General features: G+C 50.5%; 1 protein-coding gene across 10 annotated transcripts in view; it reads right to left on the bottom strand.

Moving 5' to 3' along the window:
* Positions 1-1,669: 1,669 nt before the first annotated feature.
* DZIP1L (DAZ interacting zinc finger protein 1 like) overlaps positions 1,670-21,806 on the bottom strand; it is a 59,863-nt gene continuing 39,726 nt past the window's right edge. For 8 of the 10 annotated variants that reach the window (XM_043474317.1, XM_043474314.1, XM_043474313.1 and 5 more), the window contains 10 exons: positions 20,062-20,124; positions 18,570-18,710; positions 16,106-16,136; positions 14,725-14,778; positions 11,209-11,342; positions 9,093-9,285; positions 5,951-6,167; positions 5,361-5,548; positions 4,159-4,298; positions 1,670-2,595 (listed from right to left, as the gene is read on the bottom strand). In XM_043474317.1, coding sequence (XP_043330252.1) covers positions 2,434-2,595; positions 4,159-4,298; positions 5,361-5,548; positions 5,951-6,167; positions 9,093-9,285; positions 11,209-11,342; positions 14,725-14,778; positions 16,106-16,136; positions 18,570-18,710; positions 20,062-20,124 — 1,323 coding nt within the window. In that variant the 3' untranslated portion in view covers positions 1,670-2,433. Of the gene's footprint in view, positions 2,596-4,158; positions 4,299-5,360; positions 5,549-5,950; positions 6,168-9,092; positions 9,286-11,208; positions 11,343-14,724; positions 14,779-16,105; positions 16,137-18,569; positions 18,711-20,061; positions 20,125-21,806 lie in introns of those variants that run through there. The other 2 variants (XM_043474311.1, XR_006270503.1) reach the window with 2 other exon arrangements.

Raw genomic sequence — 21,806 nt, 5'->3', positions numbered from 1 at the left:
TGATCTCCTTGCAGTCCAAGGGACTCTCAGGAGTCTTCTCCAGCACCACAGTTCAAAAGCATCAATTCTTCAGAGCTTGGCAAATGAAAAACTAATACATTAGTCTCCAAAGTAGAAAAACAGATTCAGAAACATAGGATTTAATTATGAACATTCAGGAATAGAGTCATTCTTCATGGGTGATTATCACCAACGTGTGTGAAAACACATGGGCTTTCACATCTGTTTCACTTGGGTCACCCTGAAAGCATAGCCTGAGGCAAAGATTTGGGTACAAGTGAATTTATTTCAGAGGTACTCCCAAGAAGCAAATGTGAGTGAGAAAAGTGAAACCAGAAGGAGAAAGGCCAATAAAGGATGCATTAACAAGTTGTAACGTTCAAGACAACTGGGATTCACCTACCCTAGGGACTTTGAAAAACTGTGGAATAAACCTCTGAATTGTCAAACCAAAGGGCAGGAAGCTGGAGCAATTATTCACCAACTCCCACTCCACCTCAAGTGCAGGCTGCCCTGGTAGAGTCAGCTCTCTGCCACTTCCAGGCTGGACCTGCATGTAGCCCGTGCAGCCTCCCAGAGCAGAAACAACCTGAGGACAAGCAGCAGAGGTCCCAGGGTGCACTGTGATGTGGGGAGCGGCATCGGTAGCGCACCCAGAGCTACAGGAAACCAGGAGGTGGCAAGGGACCCACAAGCATCTTTTTTTCTTTTTTTAACCTCCCTCGCCCAAAGCCTGTGAATAGGAAAGCATGACTTTGTTGGAAGACTTCTGAGAGAGGGATGAACCTCACTACCACTCCCCACTCACTGCCCCTTCCCCTCCTCACCAAGCCACTGGGGTAATCCATACATATTCTCAGCTGTTCAAAGGTATAAGATCCACAAAGGGAATTTACGCCCTAGAAGCTAAGGTGGGCTGACCCCAGGTCCCACATAAGGCCCTTCATAAACTGTGCCCTAGCCTCACTGAACAGCTTGGTACCGTGATACCCCCAAGCCTCCCCACCCCCAGACCCCTTTATCCTCGGCAATGCCTTTCCTCCTCACTTCCCCTAGTTCTTCCTGCTAGAACCTCAGGGCTTACCACCCAGAGGTGAAAAGAAGCCTGGATGGAGAGCTGGGGAGAGACCCGAGGTAGTGGGGAAAGAGAGATGAAGCCAAATTGGCAATGAGCTGAGTTAATAAGGGTTGAAGGGTCTGTTCCCTCTACTCATGAGGCCTGGAGGTGCACGGCTGGACTTCCCTTTATGGAAAGCCATGGCTACTCTACTAGTTCTCACTCTCCTGGGCACCGCAGCCCACGGCCAAGCAGGGTGGGCTCTGGCCACCCTGCCCAGTGGGGACTCCCTGGTGGGCTGGGCCTGCTCTGGAGCTCCCACCAGCTTGGTGGGGGTGTCAGCTGCACAGCGTCTGGCCTCCCCTTGCCCACTCCTGCTGCCTGCTCGCCTCCTCTCATGGGGGCCAGACCCACACTGCACTTGAGCACTTGCCCTGATCCAGCTTCTTCTGCCTTCACTTTTCACAGGAGTGACTCCCCAACAAACCCATCACACCGCTACCACCATCTTGGCAACGTCACCCCAAAGTCCTAAACTGACAGCTGGGGTACAGATGGCTCTGGCCCCCACCCAGTCCCTGCTGAAGCTCCAAAAACATGGAAGAAATACCAGAGAGTGATAAACATGCTGTATTTAAGGGTTTACATAAATTAATGCTCTTCACATTAAAAAAATACCATAGATATGTATATAACCTAATTTTAGAAATATTATCAAAACTGAATTTGTGGTCCCCTGGAGATATGCCGCCCCAGCCAGGGGGCCCTCGTTCCCTCCCACCCATGAGCAGGTCCTGAGGACATCAGCTCTGGGAAGCTCTCCACATTCACACCCAGCTGCACTGAGAGACTCTGTCTGTGCTCCCCACTAAAGTCCCAATCTCTATTATGACCCCGTACTTTTCATTTCCATCCCCCTCTCTGCCTACACCCCAGCTCAGCAGCAAGAGGCCAGACACTCTCAGTAAACGACTTTGGGTCAATTACTGAATGACTGACTCAGGTGTAAGTCCCCCAGAGGACCCCATAAAAGACCCAGCTCTACGGTGTTGCCAAGGTTTACAAGACACTGCAGAGTAGAGACCAAGTGTCTCCTTTCAGTCTGGAGTGAATATGGAGGTAAAAAAAGGATGCTCTTTCAAGGTTCTGTTACAACCCTTTCTCAGCCCCGGGACCCAAGGGACCCTACCAGGGCTCTCATGGGGGACGGGAGAAATAATATCTGTCTTCTACTCTGCTTCTGTCCAAGGAGAAGACCTCTTGGCTCCTGGGGGAGACAAGATGCCCAGCAGCCCCATCGCTGGGGGGTTCTGAGCCAGCCCCACCCCAGCTGGGCGACAAGGCTGGTCCTCTGGCTGCCAGAATCAGAAGCGGGCTCACCAGCCAGGGACCCTGGGTTGACTGGGGCTCCAAGAGCTGGCGCCAAACTTCTCCGGGAGCTTTGAGCGAGACAAGGGCTTCGGTTTCTCTTTCTGGTTTAGGTCCTGCGGGAGATCTTCCAAGGAAGAGATCTCCAAGTCACTCTCATCCTCAGAAAGCTGCAGGGAGAACAGGGGAGAAGAAAATGCATCTGACCAGGGAGGATGGACGTGGGAAGAAAATGCAGATTTGGAAGAAAGCAGGAGGGGGCGCTACTTCTTCCATCTTCTTATTTCCATGTCTTGGAGAACCTGCTTCAGAGACCTGGGGTCACAGCCATTGCAAACACCCCTGAAATTCCACTGGCCATACTGAGGCCAGCCCCAAGGCCTGTAGAAGATCAGGTTGCTCTTGTCGAAATTTAAACTTTGTCCAGATTTTTTAATTGCCCACAGTGACGAAGTCCAGGGACTTAACATCTTGTCTTCTCCAAACTCCTGAGCTGACACACCAGGGACTAATGCACACCCCCACCTGCCACAGCCCGCTGGTCCAGGGCTGGGAAACACTCTGACCAAAGGTGCGTGAGGGGAGCTCCAAATGCAGGAATCCTTCAGCCTGGAAAAGGTCTGAGCTAGGGCCAACAGGGGAGCCCAGAGTGGGCCAAACTCTCAGGCTGTCCCCGAACCAGAACCACGGTCACCCCCACCCCCACCAGAGCTCTCAGTGCCCAGACCATTTGCCTCGGAATGTAAGGACAGCCAATCAGAAACCTCCAGGTGGCAAGCAGGCTCTGGACAGTGCTTCAACCTGCATAGGGCGGTCAGTGCTCTCTTACAGCTGAGGATGAATTCTTTTTGAACACATTTTGAATCATTTAGACTCATTACTCACAAACACACATGAGCGACATAATAAACTGAACATATTACATAGCACAAGGTGGGTGCTAGGGTTGCCAGGGGAGGTGTAAGCTAGGAAAAACCGAAAAGTGATTGCCCATTATTTCTGAATTTTACAGCAATAACATAGGTCATCCTAGGATGCATCTTTCTGATTGAGAAAGGAGTGTAAAGTTACAAGAGCTTGAAATGTTTCTGCCTAAGAAAACACAACAGGAATACAGAAGTGGTTCCGTTAGGGGGAGAAGGGAGGTGGCAAGGACATCCTAACGGGAATGGTCTGGGAGGCTGAGCATCTGAGCGATAAATCTGATGGCAGCTGGAGCCGGAGAGAGGCAAGGCCATTAAGACATTCTTAGTGATGAGGAATGGCCTTGGACATTTGGAACAAAGGTGCCTAATACCTCCACTGTGTATTATGGAGCAGTCTTCTCTGCACACAGTCCTGTGCTGGGGTCCTCAGGGAGTGAAGAAAGGGGAGAGCTTGGCTGTGGGATGAGCTGGAGCCCAAATAGAGCAGCTACTGCTGGAAGCCAGGCACAGAGCCAGGTCCAGGCCCCATCAGAGCCAGAAGTGGGGGCGTGCATGGCTGGGAGACACAACCCACCGAGCAGTTGTTCATGCAATGAACCACAAGGCTTTTCGATGTTAACACGGGACACAAACAACAAGCACTGGAGAGTGGGCATCCCGCCACTCCTGCAGGGGCAGAGGAGACGAGGGGCGTGAGGTCAACTGTCCTGTCGCACATGGGTGCGCCCTCAGGCCCAGCCCAGGGTCCCAAACTCGGAGCTGGCTCTGTAAGAGACTGCAGGGGAGCCTCTGGGTCCTACAGCCTACCTGGGGCTTTCCTCCTGGCACAGCGGCTCTATGTGGCCCGGCACTGGGCACTGAGAACAGACTGACCCCTCCAGCAGGCTTCTTGGCTGGAGCCTCCAGCTGCTTCTCAAGGTTTCTGACCATCGACTGCACCAGCGTTCCTGGAAGGCAACCAGGGGAGAAGAGCAGAGTATGAATGCATCATCCCCACGGGTCACGTCTCAGCTCCAGTGTGGATAAAGGGAGAGTGGAGAAGAGTCCGAAGGGAACAAGGAAGGACAAAAGCAGTAGAAGACAGGCAAGGAGAGAGGGGCCCAGGCCAGCGTGTGTGGGGAAAAGAGGCTTGGAACATCCAGAAATGTACTATGTCTTGAAGGGCATGGCTGGGCACAGAAGCTTAGCAAGCTGCCCTTTCCTCTTAGCAGGAGGAACTGCAGCTCAGTTGGTACATGAACTGCAAAATTAATATGCAGTTTTTCCTCCAACATCTTCACAGAGAAATGAAGAAATATCATCAATATAAATTCGCACAGGAGGACTGTGGAGCCAGATCCACTTTCTATGAACTCCACACAGGAAGGGGGCTAAGCAGTGACTACATTATCAGTGTGAGAAAGGAAGGTGGATGTTCAGACCTCAGGACTGGCCAGGAAGCAGGGAGCCAGCCATGGCCTTCCAGGATTCAAATGTCTGGGGGCCTGAGCAAAGGTCCAGAGAGATGATGACCCTTGGCTCACTGATTGATTAAAAACCAGTTAGTTAAGGGTCTACTATGTTCATACTATGTTCCTTGCCCCTCATCACTCATCTTACCCAGATACCTCCCTTTACAACAAAGGAACCAAAACCCTCCACACCAGCACACAGGGAGCAAGTGACAGAGTCCAAAGTGTGTTCAAGGACTCCACACTCGCAGTTCCTAGATGTTTACGCCCTATCATCCACCTGGCAGGTCGTCAGTTCTTCTCCAGATATCTGGTTCTCGTGGGTTCGATGGGCTGGCAGGCTGGGACCATGCCATGGACAAGATGAAGTTCCGCAGAATTCATGACACTGTAGACTTGGCAGATGGCACAGAACTGGCTTACTCCCCAGCTCGTCCACTTACTGCCTTTGGAAAGACAAAACCTAAGCTCTATATTCTTTAAACTTTGGCTAGAAAATGCAACTGAAGCCAGCACCTACAAGCCTCGTTAACAGTTCTGTAAGAAAACCTTCCTCACCTGAGGAGGCCAGCCCGCCTGAGCCCTTGCCAGGGGACTGGGCACTCCCCTCCGAGGTCTCGGTGTCAGACCAGTCCCAGTCATCCTGCGGCCGGGGCCCCACCCTCGAAGGAACTCTCGGGGGCTGGAGGGACGCACGAGGCCCAGCATCTCCCTCCGAGTCCTCTTCAGAACTGAACGGGGGCGTACTGTCAAGAAGGAGAGGAAATGAGGAGTGCGTGAGCCGGAAGGAAGATGGTCACAGCCACACTTCACCACTTGCAAGCTGGTTGGCCCAGAGCCAGTTCTGCCCCTGGCACTCCTGGGCCCAGACACCAGCCAGGAGTCATCTGCAGAGGGGCAGCCACCCTCTGTTAGAAGATGAAGACCCAGCCCCTCCAGGGTGGCAACTGGGGCTTGGGGATGAGTCAGTAAGAGGTTTGCCCTGGCCAGGAGCAAGGGACTCCAGTCTCTTCATGGGTTGGACCCCACCTGAGGCCCCCCCTGCTCACTTCTCTCTGCCCCTCACCTGTCTGCGGAAGCTGGTGGGGGGCCCAGGAGAGGGTGGGAGCCACACCATGGACTCGGGGAGAATGCGGAGCCCAGCTCACCTCAGCCCAGGCCCTGGGGAGGAAGGGGGGCCAGGGGGTCCAGACGCTCTGGAGCGAGGAGTAGGGGTGGGTCCCGGGGCCAGGCCCAGGCTATGGCTGCTGCGGCTCTGAAGACTTGTCACGGGGGGCTCTGCCGGCTTGGGCGGCTGTGCCACAGGCACGGTCCTGGCCTTCGGCTGGGCCTCTTTGGTGACCAGCGGGCTCTGCTGGCTTTTGACTAGAAACACAGATAAGAATGCATTTCAGGGCATATCCATCTGGACCCTCAAGCCTGAGAGGAGGCAGAAAGAGGCTCCAACACACTGGAAAAGGACAAGTCAGTCTGTGCAGTGTACTGCTATAACCACGGCAGATTTAATTATTTCCCCCACCCCAAGTATCCCACTGCCAGCCAGGCCTGGGGCTGGGACCCCCGGTTTCATCAAAGACCAGGAGAGCGACTGGTGTTCCGGGGTCATGTCATCATTCCAGGAGACCTACGGGAGGCAGCAGGTCTAAGGAGGAGCCCAGCATGTCTGCAGCTCACCCCGCGACACAATCCTAGAAGCCGGCCTTGCCAAGGCCACCTACCCTGTCTACCCAACCCCAGCGGCTGCTGCTGGAGCTCAGGCAGCCTTGCAGGAAGGCCCTGAGGCCACCAGAGGGCACTGTAGGACCACCTGGGCCGTCAAGATCCACACACCTCCTCCCAGAAGGGGTCTGTGGCTGGAGTTGAGGCAGGAAATCAGACACAGCCCCTCCCTCTTCCCAATTACCAGGAGCGCAGAGCGTGGGGGCGGGGGGGTTTCCGCAGGACCCACGATTTTTTTATACAAAGAGAAGAGCAGAGACAGTACATCACAGGGAGGCAAAGTAAGTACTGTTTCATGAAACTCGAAAGTATGGACTGAGCCACAGCATAAAATGCATTTCTTACTGTATTTCAAAGTTAAAGGTGTTTGAAATGCACTACTCCCGGAGGATGCATTTACACAGAAGTGAGCCTTCTAGGAAAGAGCAAACTAAAGGTAACTTGCTAAAGTAAACTTGCTGAGGGAAAATAATAATAGCTACAGTTACAGTGCACAGACCAAGCTAAGCACTTTACATCCAACATCCATTTAGCCCGACAGGCTTCCAGAGCTTCAGGAACTTGCTCAAGACCCACGATTCCATGGGAGTCCATGGCAGATGCAGACCTAGGGGGTCAGTCACCCCAAATCTCGGGCTTTTGCCACTGCCTGGGCTACATGCCCCAGCTTTGCCCCCAGACAAAAGAGGCACGGTCTGAGCAGAGACGGGAGGTGCGATCTGTATAACACTCCTGGGGACTAGAAAGAGAGCGCGTGGGTGCAGAGCCAGAAAGTGGTCTAAGAAAGGCCGAGAGAACAGAGCTCATTCCACAGGTCAGTAACCGGCCCTGAGAAGGCAGGACCCAAGGCCAGGGAAGGGGAGACAGACAGTGGGGGGCAGGGATGCTCCTACCCCAGGCTCTGGGACCACAGGCACAAGTGCTGGGGGAGGGGGTGGCACCACAAGAGCAAGAAGCCTTTCTCTTGGAAACCAGGACTCAGAGGGGCTTCCATCCACCACCCCATCCCCACCCCTGGGGCCTGTCCCCTCTCCTCTGAGCTGCCCTGGCCTGTGCTGGGCCCCATCACATCACCTAGTTCTGGCTGGTTTCCAGCTGAGGGGCAGGCCCTGGCCCAGATCAACTTCAGTAAAGTGAAAAGTCAAAGTCTCTCAGTCATGTCTGACTCTTTGTGACCCCTTGGACTGCAGCCCACCAGGCTCCCCTGTCCATGGAATTCTCCAGGCAAGAATACTGGAGTGGGTAGCCTAACATTTCTCTAGGGGAACTTCCCGACTCAGGAATCAAACCTGGGTCTCCTGCATTGCAGACGGATTCTTTACCAGCTGAGCTACCAGGGAAGCCCAACCTCAGTAGATACCGCACTAAGTTAAACAAATTAGGAATGAAGGAACATTTGAGGCAGAGGGCTTTGTGACAAATCTCCTTTGATTGAGATTTTTGTGCGAGACTGAAAACTATCCTTTCCTTAGAGATTTTAAGGTCAGGTGTTTAAACCAAATAGAACAGAGTTACCCAGACCATTGATACAATTTTTACTGTATTCTCATACTAACTGTCCTGTTTTCTATGTAACATTTTTATAGAAAATGATACCACTTTTAAACATAAAATTCCCACTTTATACTTACTCAAGTAATCATTTCCATGAGCTTTCAGGGTTGCTATGTTAGTAATATTTTTCCAATGTACATGAAGAAAAATAAAGATTAAATCTTAAAATTATTGATTCATGTACCAAATAACTAAAATATAGATAGCTAAAATCATCTCGCATACCTCCCAGAGATGTGTGGACCACACTCTGGAAACTTCCTTTGCACAAAGAGCTCAGGTTGGGTCTGCCTGGACATGAGGAGATAACAAAAGTGACCCTCCTCTGACCACATACAGCCATGACTGCAAGGAGCTAGGGCGTCATCCTGCATGAGGATCTGGGACCCCTCTAGAAGATGGGGGCTCCTATTGCAAAGACACAATTCCCTTGCTCCCTAAGTTCCTTCAGGACGGAGACCAGAGGGCCCTCACCCACATACTTCAGTCTTCCACAGGAACCACACACAGGCCTTTCCTTGTCACAACCCCAGGGACAAAGCAGCTGGCTGTCCCAGGGAAGGAGTCTGAGCTCTGAGGATGTGTCCGCCTACTGCACTGGCCCAGCCTCTCGCGCCCCCCGACTGCTCTAGCGCAGAATACTCCATTTGACTGACCCTTGCTTTCACCTGCAGCCCCTGCGCTGACAACACTCTGTCGGAGCCGAGTTCAGCCTGTGGTCCAAGCAAGCAAAACAGTGCAGAACTGCGCTGCTGAGGAGGCCTTGTGTCTGAGCAGGGACAGTGGTCCTGGTTCTCTGCTTCCCTGAGGGACCCAGGTGACCACCCCACTCCTAGACCCTGTTTTTCCAACAGAGGTCTTTTGGACTCAGCCACCTGCAAGAGCCCTATTGTCTGGTCTTTCTGAGCAATGAGCAACGCCCCAATGAGGACAGAGATTATATCCCTCCTCCGCAAATGCAAACAAGCCTGGGCCCTCCCAGCTCCCCGTCCTAAGCAGGCCCTCTTGCCAGCTCACCTGGCACCTCACCCTCTGGCTGGGACACCGGGGCCCCGACCCTCTGTCTGTCCTTCACTCTGCTGGTGGCTTCCTTAATGAGCTTCTCCCTCAGGCTCAGAAACTCGGAAAACCTCCTGGCCTTCTGCTCCCGCTGGGTTCGCAGGATGGACTCCAGGTGTCTGAGGGTCTGAGCGGGGATTCCCTTGGCATCCTGGAAGACACAGAGGTTCCCTTTGGAGATGGGCTCCCCTGCTCCTTCCCTCGGCCTCTCACATCTGCTGCTGGCCTGGGAGTCGCTGGGATCCGTGCTGGTGCCTCTGGGAGAGGATGAGCTGAGCATCTGGGCAGGGCGAGCAGGTTGCTGAAAGCGAGGTGGGCTAGGGCTTGGGAGCCCCAGCAAAGCACGAGTAGAAGGATGGTGCAGAGGGGCTACGCACAGTTCTATCAACATCAAGCATACAGGATGAGATGGGACATGCCTCTCCACTATCCTTGTGGGAGAGCCGGGATTGCTCCTTTCTGTACTTGCATTATCATTTGGCCGGAAACATTGTCCTCTGTGGCTGACAATGGCTGAAAACATCAGCTGCAAAAAATCGAAGCCAGGCACCCTTCCAACATTTATTGGAAGCTTCTTGGGCTTTTGACATCCACCCTTGAGGAATAATTTAAGATTAGAAGAAATGTTTTAATCAAGTCTGAACATAAGGCCAAAGTTAGATTGAGCAGTAGTTGAAAAAAGTCAATGATTAGGGAGCATCTTTGCTAAAGTAAACCTAGGTGTTTGGGTTTTTTTCTTACTTTACTCTATACACACAGTATCCTCAGTGATGTGATATGCCAGCTGCCTTAGTAATAAGGTGGGTGTTTGTAAAAATGGATTTCATTGATGCCTTTAATTATAATATGCATACTCTGGTTGAACAGGAGCATGAGAAAACAATGGTGTTCAAATATTAATTTGTACCAGATAAGGCTGTCAGAGCCTGCTCCACCCACAGCCACCTCTGAGTGGGCATGGCCACGGGTGCCACTGATAATAGACACTTCACCCCTCCAAAGGCCAGGCTGAGCCAATTAAATTCCCCTTGTCAGAAAATGGAGACATAGTACTTTGGAGCACGTATGGTCCCTTTGTCCAGGAGAAGATGGGACATCTTGTTTAATAGTTCCACCAAGACTATCTAATTGTAATTTGTCAAAATAATATCAATATGAAAAGTGAAAGTATTAGTCACTTGGTTGAGCTTTTTGGCAACCCCATGGACTGTAGCCCGCCAGGCGGCTCCTCTGTCCATGGAATTCTCCAGGCAAGAATACTGGAGTGAGTTGCCATTCCCTTCTTCAGGGGATCTCCCTAACCCAGTGATCAAACCCAGGTCTCCTGCATTGCAGGTGGATTCTTTACCGTCTGAGCCACCAGGGAATCCCTTGTTCACTTAATGTCCACCATCAGACCTGGACCTTCAAACTAAGGCACATCCCCTTACTATTCATTCTTATAGTATCCAACACTTCACTTGCAGAGCATTTCACAATGTTAAATTATTAAATTTCTGGACAACCATTGTTTAGTAGTATCTGAGTTCCCTACCATCTATAAACTCCATGAAAAAAAGTTTCCTTTCTAATTCATCACTGTATTCTCAGCATGCGTGTGTGCTAAGTCACTTCAGTTGTGTCCGACTTTGTGACCCCATAAACTGTAGCCCGCCAGGCTCCTCTGTCCATGGAATTCTCCAGGCAAGAATACTGGAGTGGGTTGCCATTTCCTTCTCCAGCTTTCTCAGAACCTAGTACAACAGTTAGTTAGCATAAAGGTGCTCAATAAATATTTGCTGAATATGTGAACGACAACAAAGAAAAAGAACAGGAGACACAGAGAAAGTAGCCAATGAGTGGAGAGCACAGGGGGCCAGGACATGGGCTGACACCTCAGGAAGCCACTGGAGGAAACAGGAGAGACCACAGGGCCAGCTGTGTGGTTTATGTTCCCGGACACCAAGGGTGCCACACTGGAACGAATGAGATGAATAAGATTACAGGACAAAGAACAATTGACCCTTTGTTGGTTTAAGAACGCCCTGTGTCCAAACGGTAGGTGCGGCCCTGCCACGGTGGTACCGGAACTCACTCTCTTTATCCCCATGCTTTCCAGCTTCTCCTCCAGGGTGTCCTCCAGGACTGGTCTGAACTGCTTCAGCAAGGTGGGGTTTCGCCTCAGGGCTTCCAGCACCTTCTGCTGTCCACTGTAGGAGTCCTCCAGCTCTGCAGCACAAGACAACCACAAAGGTCAGCCGGGGTGCCCAGAACCTCCGCTCCCAGAGCCCCAGGGCACCCAGCCAGGAATCATGGTCTCCAGCCTATGACCCAGGGCCACAGACCCCACCTGAGTGTCCACCCCCAGGTTGTTCCTCTGAGAATCACAGCAGCAGACCCTCAACCCATCTTTGGGACCCTCACCCCCTGGACCTTCAAGATCTGGCTCAGTCCTGTCCCAGGCTGACTCAGAGCTTTCGGGGTTTTGATTCCCGACAGCAGCTTGTTCCCTGGGCTCCATTCTTCCTCCCCTCTCTCCTCACCCAAATTTATTGAGTATAATTGATATACAGCATTGTATACATTTAAGATGTACAGCATAATGATTTGATTCACATTCATGATATATGTATACACATATAATGATTTGATTCACTTGATATATGTATACACATATACATAATGATTTGATTCACATGATATATGTATACACATATACATAATGATTTGATTCACATGATATATGTATACACATATACATAGGACAGACAGCTGCCTGCTCCCCTCGAATCTACTGTCTAAATTATGTGTTCTCCCTCCAACTAAATACAGTAGAATTGCATGGGTTTAAAGTACAGATTCTCTGGCCCCACCTTCCAGAGTCTGATTCCATGGATCTGGGGAAGGGCCCTGCATTTTAACTTGCTCAGATGATTCTGATGGAGGTGAGCCACAGACCACTCCTTAAGAAATACTGACCCAGTGTGCATACGTGCTAAGTTGCTTTAGTCATGACCAACTCTTTGCGACCCCATGGACTGTAGCCCACCAGGCTCCTCTGTCCATGGGATTCTCCAGACAAGAATATTGGAGTGGGTTGCCATGTCTTCCTTCAGGGGATCTTCCTGACCCAGGGATCGAACCTGCGTCTCCTGCAACTCCTGCATTGCAGGCTGATTCTTTACCACTTAGCCACTGGGGAAGACCTACTGACCCAGAGGGTAACAAAATAGGCAATTAAAATAAAATGTGATTACTGCTATAAAGGGGCTGTCCAGGGTGAGTCAGGGAAGACCTCCCAGGAGTGCTCTTCAGGTCTAATGCCAGGGGCCACTGTGGTTAGAGGTGGACCAGCCTAATGACAAGTAATATGAGTGTGGACAGGCCAGCACTGGGGACACAGAAGAAAACCCTCAAGGAGCTCAAAGTCAAGTAGTAATTTTATCCTTTGGTTGCTTATTTGAAACACCTGGGCTCCATCCCAAGCTAAGTGCGTCAGAATCTTAGAGGGTCAGCCCCAGGCCTTAAGATCTATTTGTGAAACTTCCCAGTTCTTCTAACAACAGCCATGCCTGAAGACCAATTGGTCTAGAGCAGCGGTTCTCAAAGTGTGAGCCACGGCATGGGAGCCGCCTGTCACTTATTAAAAACACAGATTCTCAGATCCCCACTCCAACCTGTGTGTGTGTTAGTTGCTCAGTCGTGCCTGACTCTTTGTAACCCACGGACTGTAGCCCACCAGGCTCTTCTGTCCATGAAATTCTCCAGGGAAGTTGCCATTTCCTACTCAACCACGTCAACCTGACTGAATCGAGACTTCAGGAGGTGGAGCCCAGCAATCTGTGTTTTAACAAGTCCTCCTTCACCCCCAGGGTTGATTATCTGCTGAGTCTGCACAAGGCATGATCCCCAACTTGGCTGTATATTGAAATCACCGTTGGAGCTTTGTGTGCGACTGATGCCCGAAGCCCTGCCCTGAGTGTGGTGATCTAGGCAGCAGGCGGCTGGTGTGCTTGCTCCTCCAGAGAGTTGCAAGCAGCCCGGGAGATTCTTAGTGTGCGACCACTGCAGAGAGCTGTGGGACCCACAGAGGTCCTCAAACTTGAGCAAGCACCAGAGTGCCCAGGCGGGCAGGTGCAGACAGAAATGGCTAGGCCCTGCCCCAGAAGTTCTGATTCAGTCTGTGCGGCCTGGGACTGAGAATTTGAAAATCTGCATTTCTAGCCAAGTTACCAGGGGATGCTGCTCCTGCTGGTTTGACACTAGAAGTGGAAAAGCCAAGTAAAGAGGAACAGCAGAGTCTGACCAAGGTCTGGGTCCTCCCTGCAACGCGATGGGGTGTGGAGGAGGTGGGGAGGAGTCTCCCTCACTCAGTGTCCACCTCATAGAACTCTGTGCCCCCGCTGGAGGATTTAGTTCATCTTCACCATGGACCTTGTGTTACTCAGGGTTACCTGTAACTTATTTTTACTACTATATTCCAAGGTTAAGTGCACTGGGGCGGGATGGTGGCAGAGGACTGATTAAATTTTGGTTCATCCATATGATGGAGTACTGTGAAGTCCTGAAAAAATAATGGAGCAGCTCTATATAAAGGGATAAGAAATGACCCCCCAAATAAGTTGTTAAGAAACAACCATAGAACAATATGTATACTGTGCTCCCATTTAGGAAAAAGGAAAAGAATGCATACATGTACATGCTTGTGTTTGCACCAAGTGTCTCTGGAAAGAAATGTGACAAACGATTAATAATGGAATCTCTGGGCAGAGACTGGATGGCCTGGCAGAAGGGAGACCTACTGTGCACCCTTTTGCTTTTTCTGCCAAAAGCATAGATGACTGCCTCAAAAGTAAAGAAAAACATTACATTAAAAAAAAAATACCCCATGATGAACTCTCTGGTGACACAAATAAAACCCTTTCCTCGGTGCATCTGTTGGGTCACTCTGGAACTGTCACATCACAGCCAGGCTGGGCGGGCGGGCCTGGTCAGCAGGTCAGCTGTGAGCTCTCTGATCTTTCCTGGGAGTTCCTCCTCCCCGACTCACCCAAGAGAGTCTATTTTTTTCACTTCTCCTTTGCATCCCCTGGAAACATTCGGTTGAGAGCTCTGCAAATCGGAGTCAGTCACTGAATAGAGTGAATAAAAGTGGCAGGCTCCCAGGGCTCTGCAGAGGGCACCAAGGAGGATTCCTGCACATCAGTTTGGCTGGTGTGATCTGCCTGCTGCATGCTCACCACACAGAAGAAAACTGCAAAGGTCACCTAAGCCAACACAGTGAGGCCGCATCCACTGCTCCAGGCGAGAGGCGGTGGGGCAGGCACCGGGGACAGGCTACGCAGCAGGCGCCATCATGCCAAATCCTGACTCCACCCCTGCTGCCCTGTGACTCTGGGCAACTCACTGATCCTCTCTGATCCAGGGAGAACCAGGAGGTTGCACATGTGTCCCTTCATGTAATGTGCCTGACAAGCACAGGGTGCTTAAGAAATATTTTACTTTATATCCCCAGTTCCCTGCACCCAGATTCAGGCAGCCAGATCCAGTTAAGTAGAGACAAACTCAACAATGAAGAGGGCAGCCGCCAGGGAAGAAACTGGAGCCTCACCTTCCTCAGAAGAGTCCGAATCTGTGTCCACAGTCTTCGGGCCCTCAGGGATCCCTGAGAAGAGCAGGAGTAGTTAGTGTCGCCAGGGCCTTGGGCCCCACCCCCACCTCAGAGAAGACCACAGGACAGCACGTGAGTGCAGGCCACAAAGAGCAAGGACTCGAGTCGGTCCTCTAGCAGACAGAGGCAGGATGAAGCAGTGGTCACAACCATGACCTTGGAGGCAGAAAGATCAGAATCCACATTCCAGCTCCGCCCCTCACTAGCTGCCCATGACACAAGTCCTTGAACTTCTCTAAGCCTCAGGTGCCTCTTCTAGCAAGTGAGGACAGTCAAACCCCCCACCCCTCACTAAAGTGTGGGGACAAAGTGCTGAGACAATGGATCTGAAGTCTATGACACACAGCTCTCATTAAAGGCCCACCTCAGCCCTGGGCTTCCCAGGTGGCTCAGTGGTAAAAGAACTGGCTTGCCAATGTAGGAGACGCAAGAGATGCATGTTCGATCCCTGGGTTGGGAAGATCTCCTAGAGTAGGAAATGGCCTACCCACTCCAGTATTCTTGCCTAAAGAATTCCATGAATAGAGAAGCCTGGTGGAATCGCAAAGAGTCAGACGTGACTGAGCAACTGACCACACATACATGCACATGCCCCAGCCCCAGCACTCAGATCACAGCCATAGAACGGCGCCTCTCCGAACTGGTTGCAAGACTGCAAAAGAAACATCTAACCTCAAGGCAGAGGATGGGGAAGATGTGTGGGTTTGCCAGAAAAGGCAGAAGGGAAGCTACAGACATAGGGCAGCGGGGGTGGGGTGGAGTCGGAAGGTTTCACAAGGGGCAGCAAGGTCCTCCAAGCAGGCTGGCCCCCTACAGGTTACCGCCGCCCTTTAGACATCAGCGCCTGCACCTGTCAGACACACACACTAAGAAGCACGCACACAAGACGAGGAGGGCAGACTCTCTAGATAGGCAGATTCACAGAGACTTGGGGTCAACTTGCTGTGGGATGGAACTGATTCACAGTTGTGGTGAATTCACAAGCCCTGCCACTCCATCCATCACCTCCCGCCCAGGATGCCCTCACCCCACCCCATCCCTCACCCCACCTCACGTCTCCCTCATCCTACAGAGAAGAGCAGGCCAGGCAAGAAACCCTGCTACCTGCACAGAATGCCTTCAGCATGAACTGGGCTGGAGCCCTGTCTGTCCTGGAAACAAGCGTCTTCTCACCCTCCCTTGTCCAGCCAGAGAGCCTGACGCCACAGGCCCCCGAGCAGCTGCCACCATCCTCATCCTATACATTGACTGGTGTAGCATGGCAGAGACAGGGGAGGGGACCAGAGACAGGAGACAGGAGAGGCCGAGACAGCAGACTTACCCTCCACCTTCCGGAGAGACATGGCCTGCATCTGCAAAGACATGGAACAAAGCAGGTTACAGCCAGCAGGGGGCTCTGCTGTGAGCGGTGGGGCTGCCTAGCTCTGTGAAGAAGGGACGGCCAGTGTTTCCACGCCATCCACTGGGAGCTGGAGCTCAGAATACTCTGCCCCAGCCCCGCAACACACCTCCTGCCGAGCAGATGTGAGGGCATGGCACCAAGACTGAACAGCGGCAGTCAGGTTGGCACCATGCTCCGTTTCCCCACGGTGGGGAGGCAAGAAGGCCCCTCTACAGAGAGGGACTGTGGCCTGAAGCACAGGAGCCCCACGCAAGCAGAGGGGCACAAGCACAAAAGTAACCTCAGCCAGGACCAGGGAGGCTCCGCTCCTGAGATGTGGGCCTCTGAGCTGAGTGCCCCCTGGGGGAGGGGGCAGGATGTGAACAGTCACTGACTGTCTGCTCAACCCCTCTTCTCCAGGAAGTGCCTCTTCTTCCTCGGTTTACATAGTCGCAGACAGGACAGCCCCTTGTGACTACGTGACCCCCACACCACAGCCATAGCTGACTGTCCAGATTTGGGCAGAGAATTCTGGATTGGTAACACGTGGAGTCAAGAGCTCTGGGCAGCTAACTGGGTTGAGTTTTTATTTTCTTTGTTTTGCCACATGGGGCAGACATGGAATAGAAGCTGACCTTCACAGGAAAAATCAAAACAGTTACAGAAAAAGGAACCGAGACATATCACAGAGCAATGACTTGACCACACTTCATGTCTTTGGATTCAGTTTATTCCTAGACTTAGCTGTTCCCCTGCCTCGAGCTTTCTGAGAGACCTTATCTAACCTTATGACAAATCTCCCCTTCTGCTTAGGCTTGAGTTGTTTTTCACTACTTACTGATGAATGATTCATCCAATGTCCATTTCTATTCCTCCTTTGCTTACCTCTATCCTAGAAAGTATAAAGCTAATTATTTCTTTTCTAACCTTCCTCACAACTATAGTTTCCAGAGGTTTGACTAGTAAAATATAAGCAGAAGCCTTGAGAAGAGCCTCTCATCAACTTTTTCCATTGAATATGGTTGTGATGGTTGGGGCTATGGCAGCCATTTTGCAACTATCAGAGTCACGCATAAGTCAGTAGGCTAAAGTGAAAATGATCAAAGTGTTAGTCACTCAGTCGCTGACACTTTGCAACCCCATGGACTATAGCCCATGAGGCTTCTCTGTCCATGGGATTCTCCAGGCAAGAATACTGGAGTGGATTGCCATTCTCTTCTCCAGGGGATCTTCCTAACCCAGAGATCAAACTGGGGTCTCTCAAATAGCAGGCAGATTCTTTACCATCTGAGCCACCAGGGAATATGCTAAAGACGGCAATTAAAAAAAATAATAATAACAGTCTAGAATTCCAATGGCATAATGTTGCTGCTAAATCAAGTGTGACCTCTTTTGGTGTTACAATAAAAATAAACACCCGTTAACCTATTCTGTTATATTTAGCCAGTGGGTTCCTAACTGAAACAACTATAAATAAGAATTCTGGTAACAAAAGGAGGAAACCTCCAGGCAGCCACAGCTTTGAAGACCTAAATGTGTTAGGGGAAGTAGTAAAAAGACAAGCAGCGAGGAAGTGGGTTAGATATGTTGACAGCTGGAAGAACAGAAAGGCACAAATAGCAAGAGGCATAGGAACAGTGGATTAGATAGTGATAGTGGGTGTTCCGCCCAGGAAAGCCATGGGGAGGGTGGTTCATGGCAAGGACCTGAGGCCAGAGGAGGACCCAGCTGGGGACAGACACATGTCTCCACCGACCTGGGGCTCAGAAAGGGGAGCTACATCTGGGCTGAGCAGAGAATGATCCGCATCAGACAAAGAGTCAGAGGGGCGAGTTTTAGAAGAAGGGTGCTTAGTGATGCCTTCTCGTCATACTAGCTTATCTAACAACCTCCTCAGAGGCTGTTAACTTATGAAAAAGGAATTAGTTAATAAATGGTGTCTGAGAACACAGTGAAAGGAGCACAGGTTTCGTATTCCACCTTCCTGGGCTAGGGTTGACTCTCACCCCTATCATTTATAACATGCACTGTGTAGACTCAAGTGAGGTGCTTAACTTCTCCAGCCTGTCTCATCCTCTGTCAAAGTACGCTGGGGAGAAGGCAATGTCTACCTTGAAAGGCAGCAGTGAGGTTTACATGGAGGAATAAGCAAAGTATCAACCAGGTGCTGGCATTCACACGGTCTCTGCTGGTACTGGGAACCCACCAACACAACCCCTAAGGACAGCAGTCACGTCTTCCACATCCTCATCACTTTCTGCCCCTCAAGTCTGAGGCTCTTCCCTCTCCTCAGAGCCCCTAACTAATGAGACTGGAGCCAACAAGTCCAAGAGACTCTAAGGAGATCCTCACAGGGACGGGGTCTACGGCTCCACGTCCCGGCTGGGAGGGGGGACACACCTACCATCTCCTCCTGGGAGGCGATGAGCCTGGCTTGCTCCTGGAGCTGGGCGCGGAGGGCACTGATCTGGCGCTGGGCCTGGGCGGCTGCTTTCCTCTGATCCTGAGACAGGGTAGCCTGGAGCCTCTCGTTCTGCTCCTGCAGCTGGCGGCACATGGTGGCTGGTCAGTCACCTGTCTGCAGTGACCTCTGGGGGCTCAGGGCCTGCAAGGGCCTGCACCTGTGGGCAAACGCTGGCTGGAGTTCCACCTGAAGTAGGTGGAGGGATTCCAGACCTGGGCACGTAGCTTTCCAGCAAGACTCACTCCCTTCCTATTCGAGGACGTTTTAAGTGGTACCTGAGGAGAGGTGAGAACTGAGTGCAGGCCCCTAGGGTCAGGGCAAGGGCCCTCTGTCAGATGTGTCACCCCCAGGAGGGCAGTCAGGTAAGCTGAGGTCATTCAAAAATCATCAAATGGGTGCTTTTAGGTGAAGACCAAAGATGAAGGAAATGTGGTTACAAGCTACCTCTGATCTAAGAGCAGAGAGAAAATGACACCACTTATTTCTGCATAAAGAACCTCTAGAAGAACACAAGAATGCACTAAAAGTAGTCACCTGTGGGGGGGGTAGATGGAAATGGGGCAGAAGTGAGACTTTACTCCATGTATCTTAATACAGCTCTTCTGCTTTTTGGAATAAACTTGAATGCATTTCCCATTTTTGAATTTTTCAAATAAGATAAACCTATCAGGGACTTCCTTGGTGGTCCAATGGTTGAGACGCTCCACTCCCAATGCAGGGGCCAAGCGTTTGATCCCTGGTCAGGGAACTAAGATCCCACAAGCTGCATGGAACAACCAAAAAATAAATACATAAAGATTTTTTTTAAAGATAAACTTATCAGATGGGAACCACTTGAGTGGGGGGCCATCCATCATGCACCAGACTCAGATCTAAGCACCTTTACCTTCTGAGCTTTCTGAAGCAGAACCTAGGGCTCTTCTTAACTGGCTTCATCCTCCACTTGCCTTATCCTCGGGGACATTTTTATAGAAGCTGGTTTCTCTGTCCTGAGGACCACTGGTCTCTCCCCACTGGTCTCAGTGTCTGAACCCTTCCGTTTGAGCTGCCCCTGAATTATCGCTGAGGTCCACAACCACCTGGATCTCTCCTGGGTGGGGTTTCAAAGGAGGGCCCAAACACTGAATGACCAGGCAATTCTCTGAGTTTTAAAGAACAGCCCTACTTAGAGAGCCTTAAGGGGTCAATGAAGAAAGGAGAAAGGATGTGCTGGATTCAGAAGAGAAGGCCTAGAGGCACCTGCTTCCAGCCAGGGAAGCAGCCGTCTGGGCAGCTGCCCCTCTGTGTATTGACAGGGCTTAGCAACGAGGAACTGTATCAGCAACAAAATATCTGCCAACCAGTTCAAGGCAGGGGGCAAAGGATGGGGAGCTGAAGGATGAGAGGAAGTCATGGGAAACCAGGCTCCCCAAGACAGTCCGGTGAGACCTACCTCTCTCTTCTGAGCTGCATGCTCTTCCTGCAGTGCCTTCATTTTCCTCCTCCATTCTGCTTTCTGAAACAGATTAAATGCTTACGGAATGGGCCCCTCTAGATATTAAAATATAGTACAAAGCTTAAAGAATTAAAATGTACTGACTCACAGAGTAGGCAGAAAGAGCAGTGAAAAGACTAGAAAGCCCAAAGATGGGCAGGGGGAAATGGAATCTACTCTGGGGGGAGGATGGATTATTGACAAATGGTGTTCAAACAAGTAGTTAACTACTTGAACCTGGACTGCAAAACAATATGAACTTGTATCCTTATTTCACATCTTAAATGAAAACAAATTCTAGGTGGCCAAAGATTTCATCTTAAAAAATGTAAGAGATGTCAACAAGATGATGGACTAGTAGGTTCCAGTTCTCAAAATACCCACAGATTAGGATACTTTTATGAGAGCTCGGGAATCCAGCTAGAGGTCCTAGCACCTTGATGAAGCAAAAAAACCCAAGAGTGGATACACTGAAGGGGGGAAGAATAGTTTCACCTTACCTGTGTTACCCTTCACCCAAGACAGCACAACTAAGTGCTAAGAGAGACCCCCTCAGCCCACAATCTCTCCCACAAGGAAAGTGAGTGCAAGTGAGCACCCAACTGCCCAGGGCTTGAAGGATGCTGCCCAGGAGGCCCACTTTTGTCTCACTCCACCAGAACTGAGGGAATCGACATAGCTGAATCAGTTTTCAGCGCTGGCACACAGATCTCAACACCAGCTTCAGATCCTACTGGCTAGCTTGTGGACACCAGAAGGTGTGGAGGAAGAGAAGTAAAAGTGTAGGCTATTTGTATGCAATCAAAGTTAAGTTGTTTCCAGCTTAAAATAGAGTGCTGTAATTATAAGATATTTTATGACTGGAAAAGGTTAGTTTTCATTTCAATCGCAAAGAAAGGCAATGCCAAAGAATGTTCAAATTACCATACGGTTGCACTTATTTCATATGCCAGCAAGATTATGCTCAAAATCCTTCAAGCTAGGCTTCAGCAGTACATGAACTGAGAAATTCCAGATGTATAAGCTGGATTCAGAAAAGGCAGAGGAACCAGAGATCAAATTGCCAATATACGCTGGATCATAGAAAAAGCAAGGGAATTCCAAAAAAAATCTATTTCTGCTTGATTGACTGTGCTAAAAGCCTTTGGGTATGTGGATCACAAGAAACCGCGGAATATTGTTAATGAGATGGGAATACCATACCACTTTACCTGCTTCCTGAGAAACCTGTATTCAGGGCAAGAAGCAACAGTTAGAACCAGACATGGAACAACAGGCTGGTTCAAAATTGGGAAAGGAGTACGTGAAGGCTGTATATTGTCACCCTGCTTATTTAACTTATATACAGAGTACATCATGTGAAATGCCAGGTTGGATGAATCACAAGCTGGAATCAAGATTGCTGGGAGAAATATCAATAACTTCAGATATGCAGATGATACCACTTCAATGGTAGAAAACAAAAGAGGAACTAAAGAGCCTCTTGATGAAGGTGAAAGAGAAGAGTGAAAAAGCTGGCTTAAAACTCAACATTCAAAAATGGTATCCGATTCCATCACTTCATGGCAAATAGATGGGGAAAAGTGGAAATAGTGACAGATATCATTTTATTGGGCTCCAAAATCACTATGAATGGTGACTGTAGCCACAAAATTAAAAGACACTTGCTCCTTGGAAGAATAGCTATGATAAACCTAGATAGT

This window comes from Cervus canadensis, chromosome 7, assembly GCF_019320065.1.
Source record: "Cervus canadensis isolate Bull #8, Minnesota chromosome 7, ASM1932006v1, whole genome shotgun sequence".
Classification (NCBI taxonomy): domain Eukaryota; kingdom Metazoa; phylum Chordata; class Mammalia; order Artiodactyla; family Cervidae; genus Cervus; species Cervus canadensis.
Note: the sequence above shows the minus strand (reverse complement) of the source record. Positions and strands in the feature narration are given on the sequence as shown.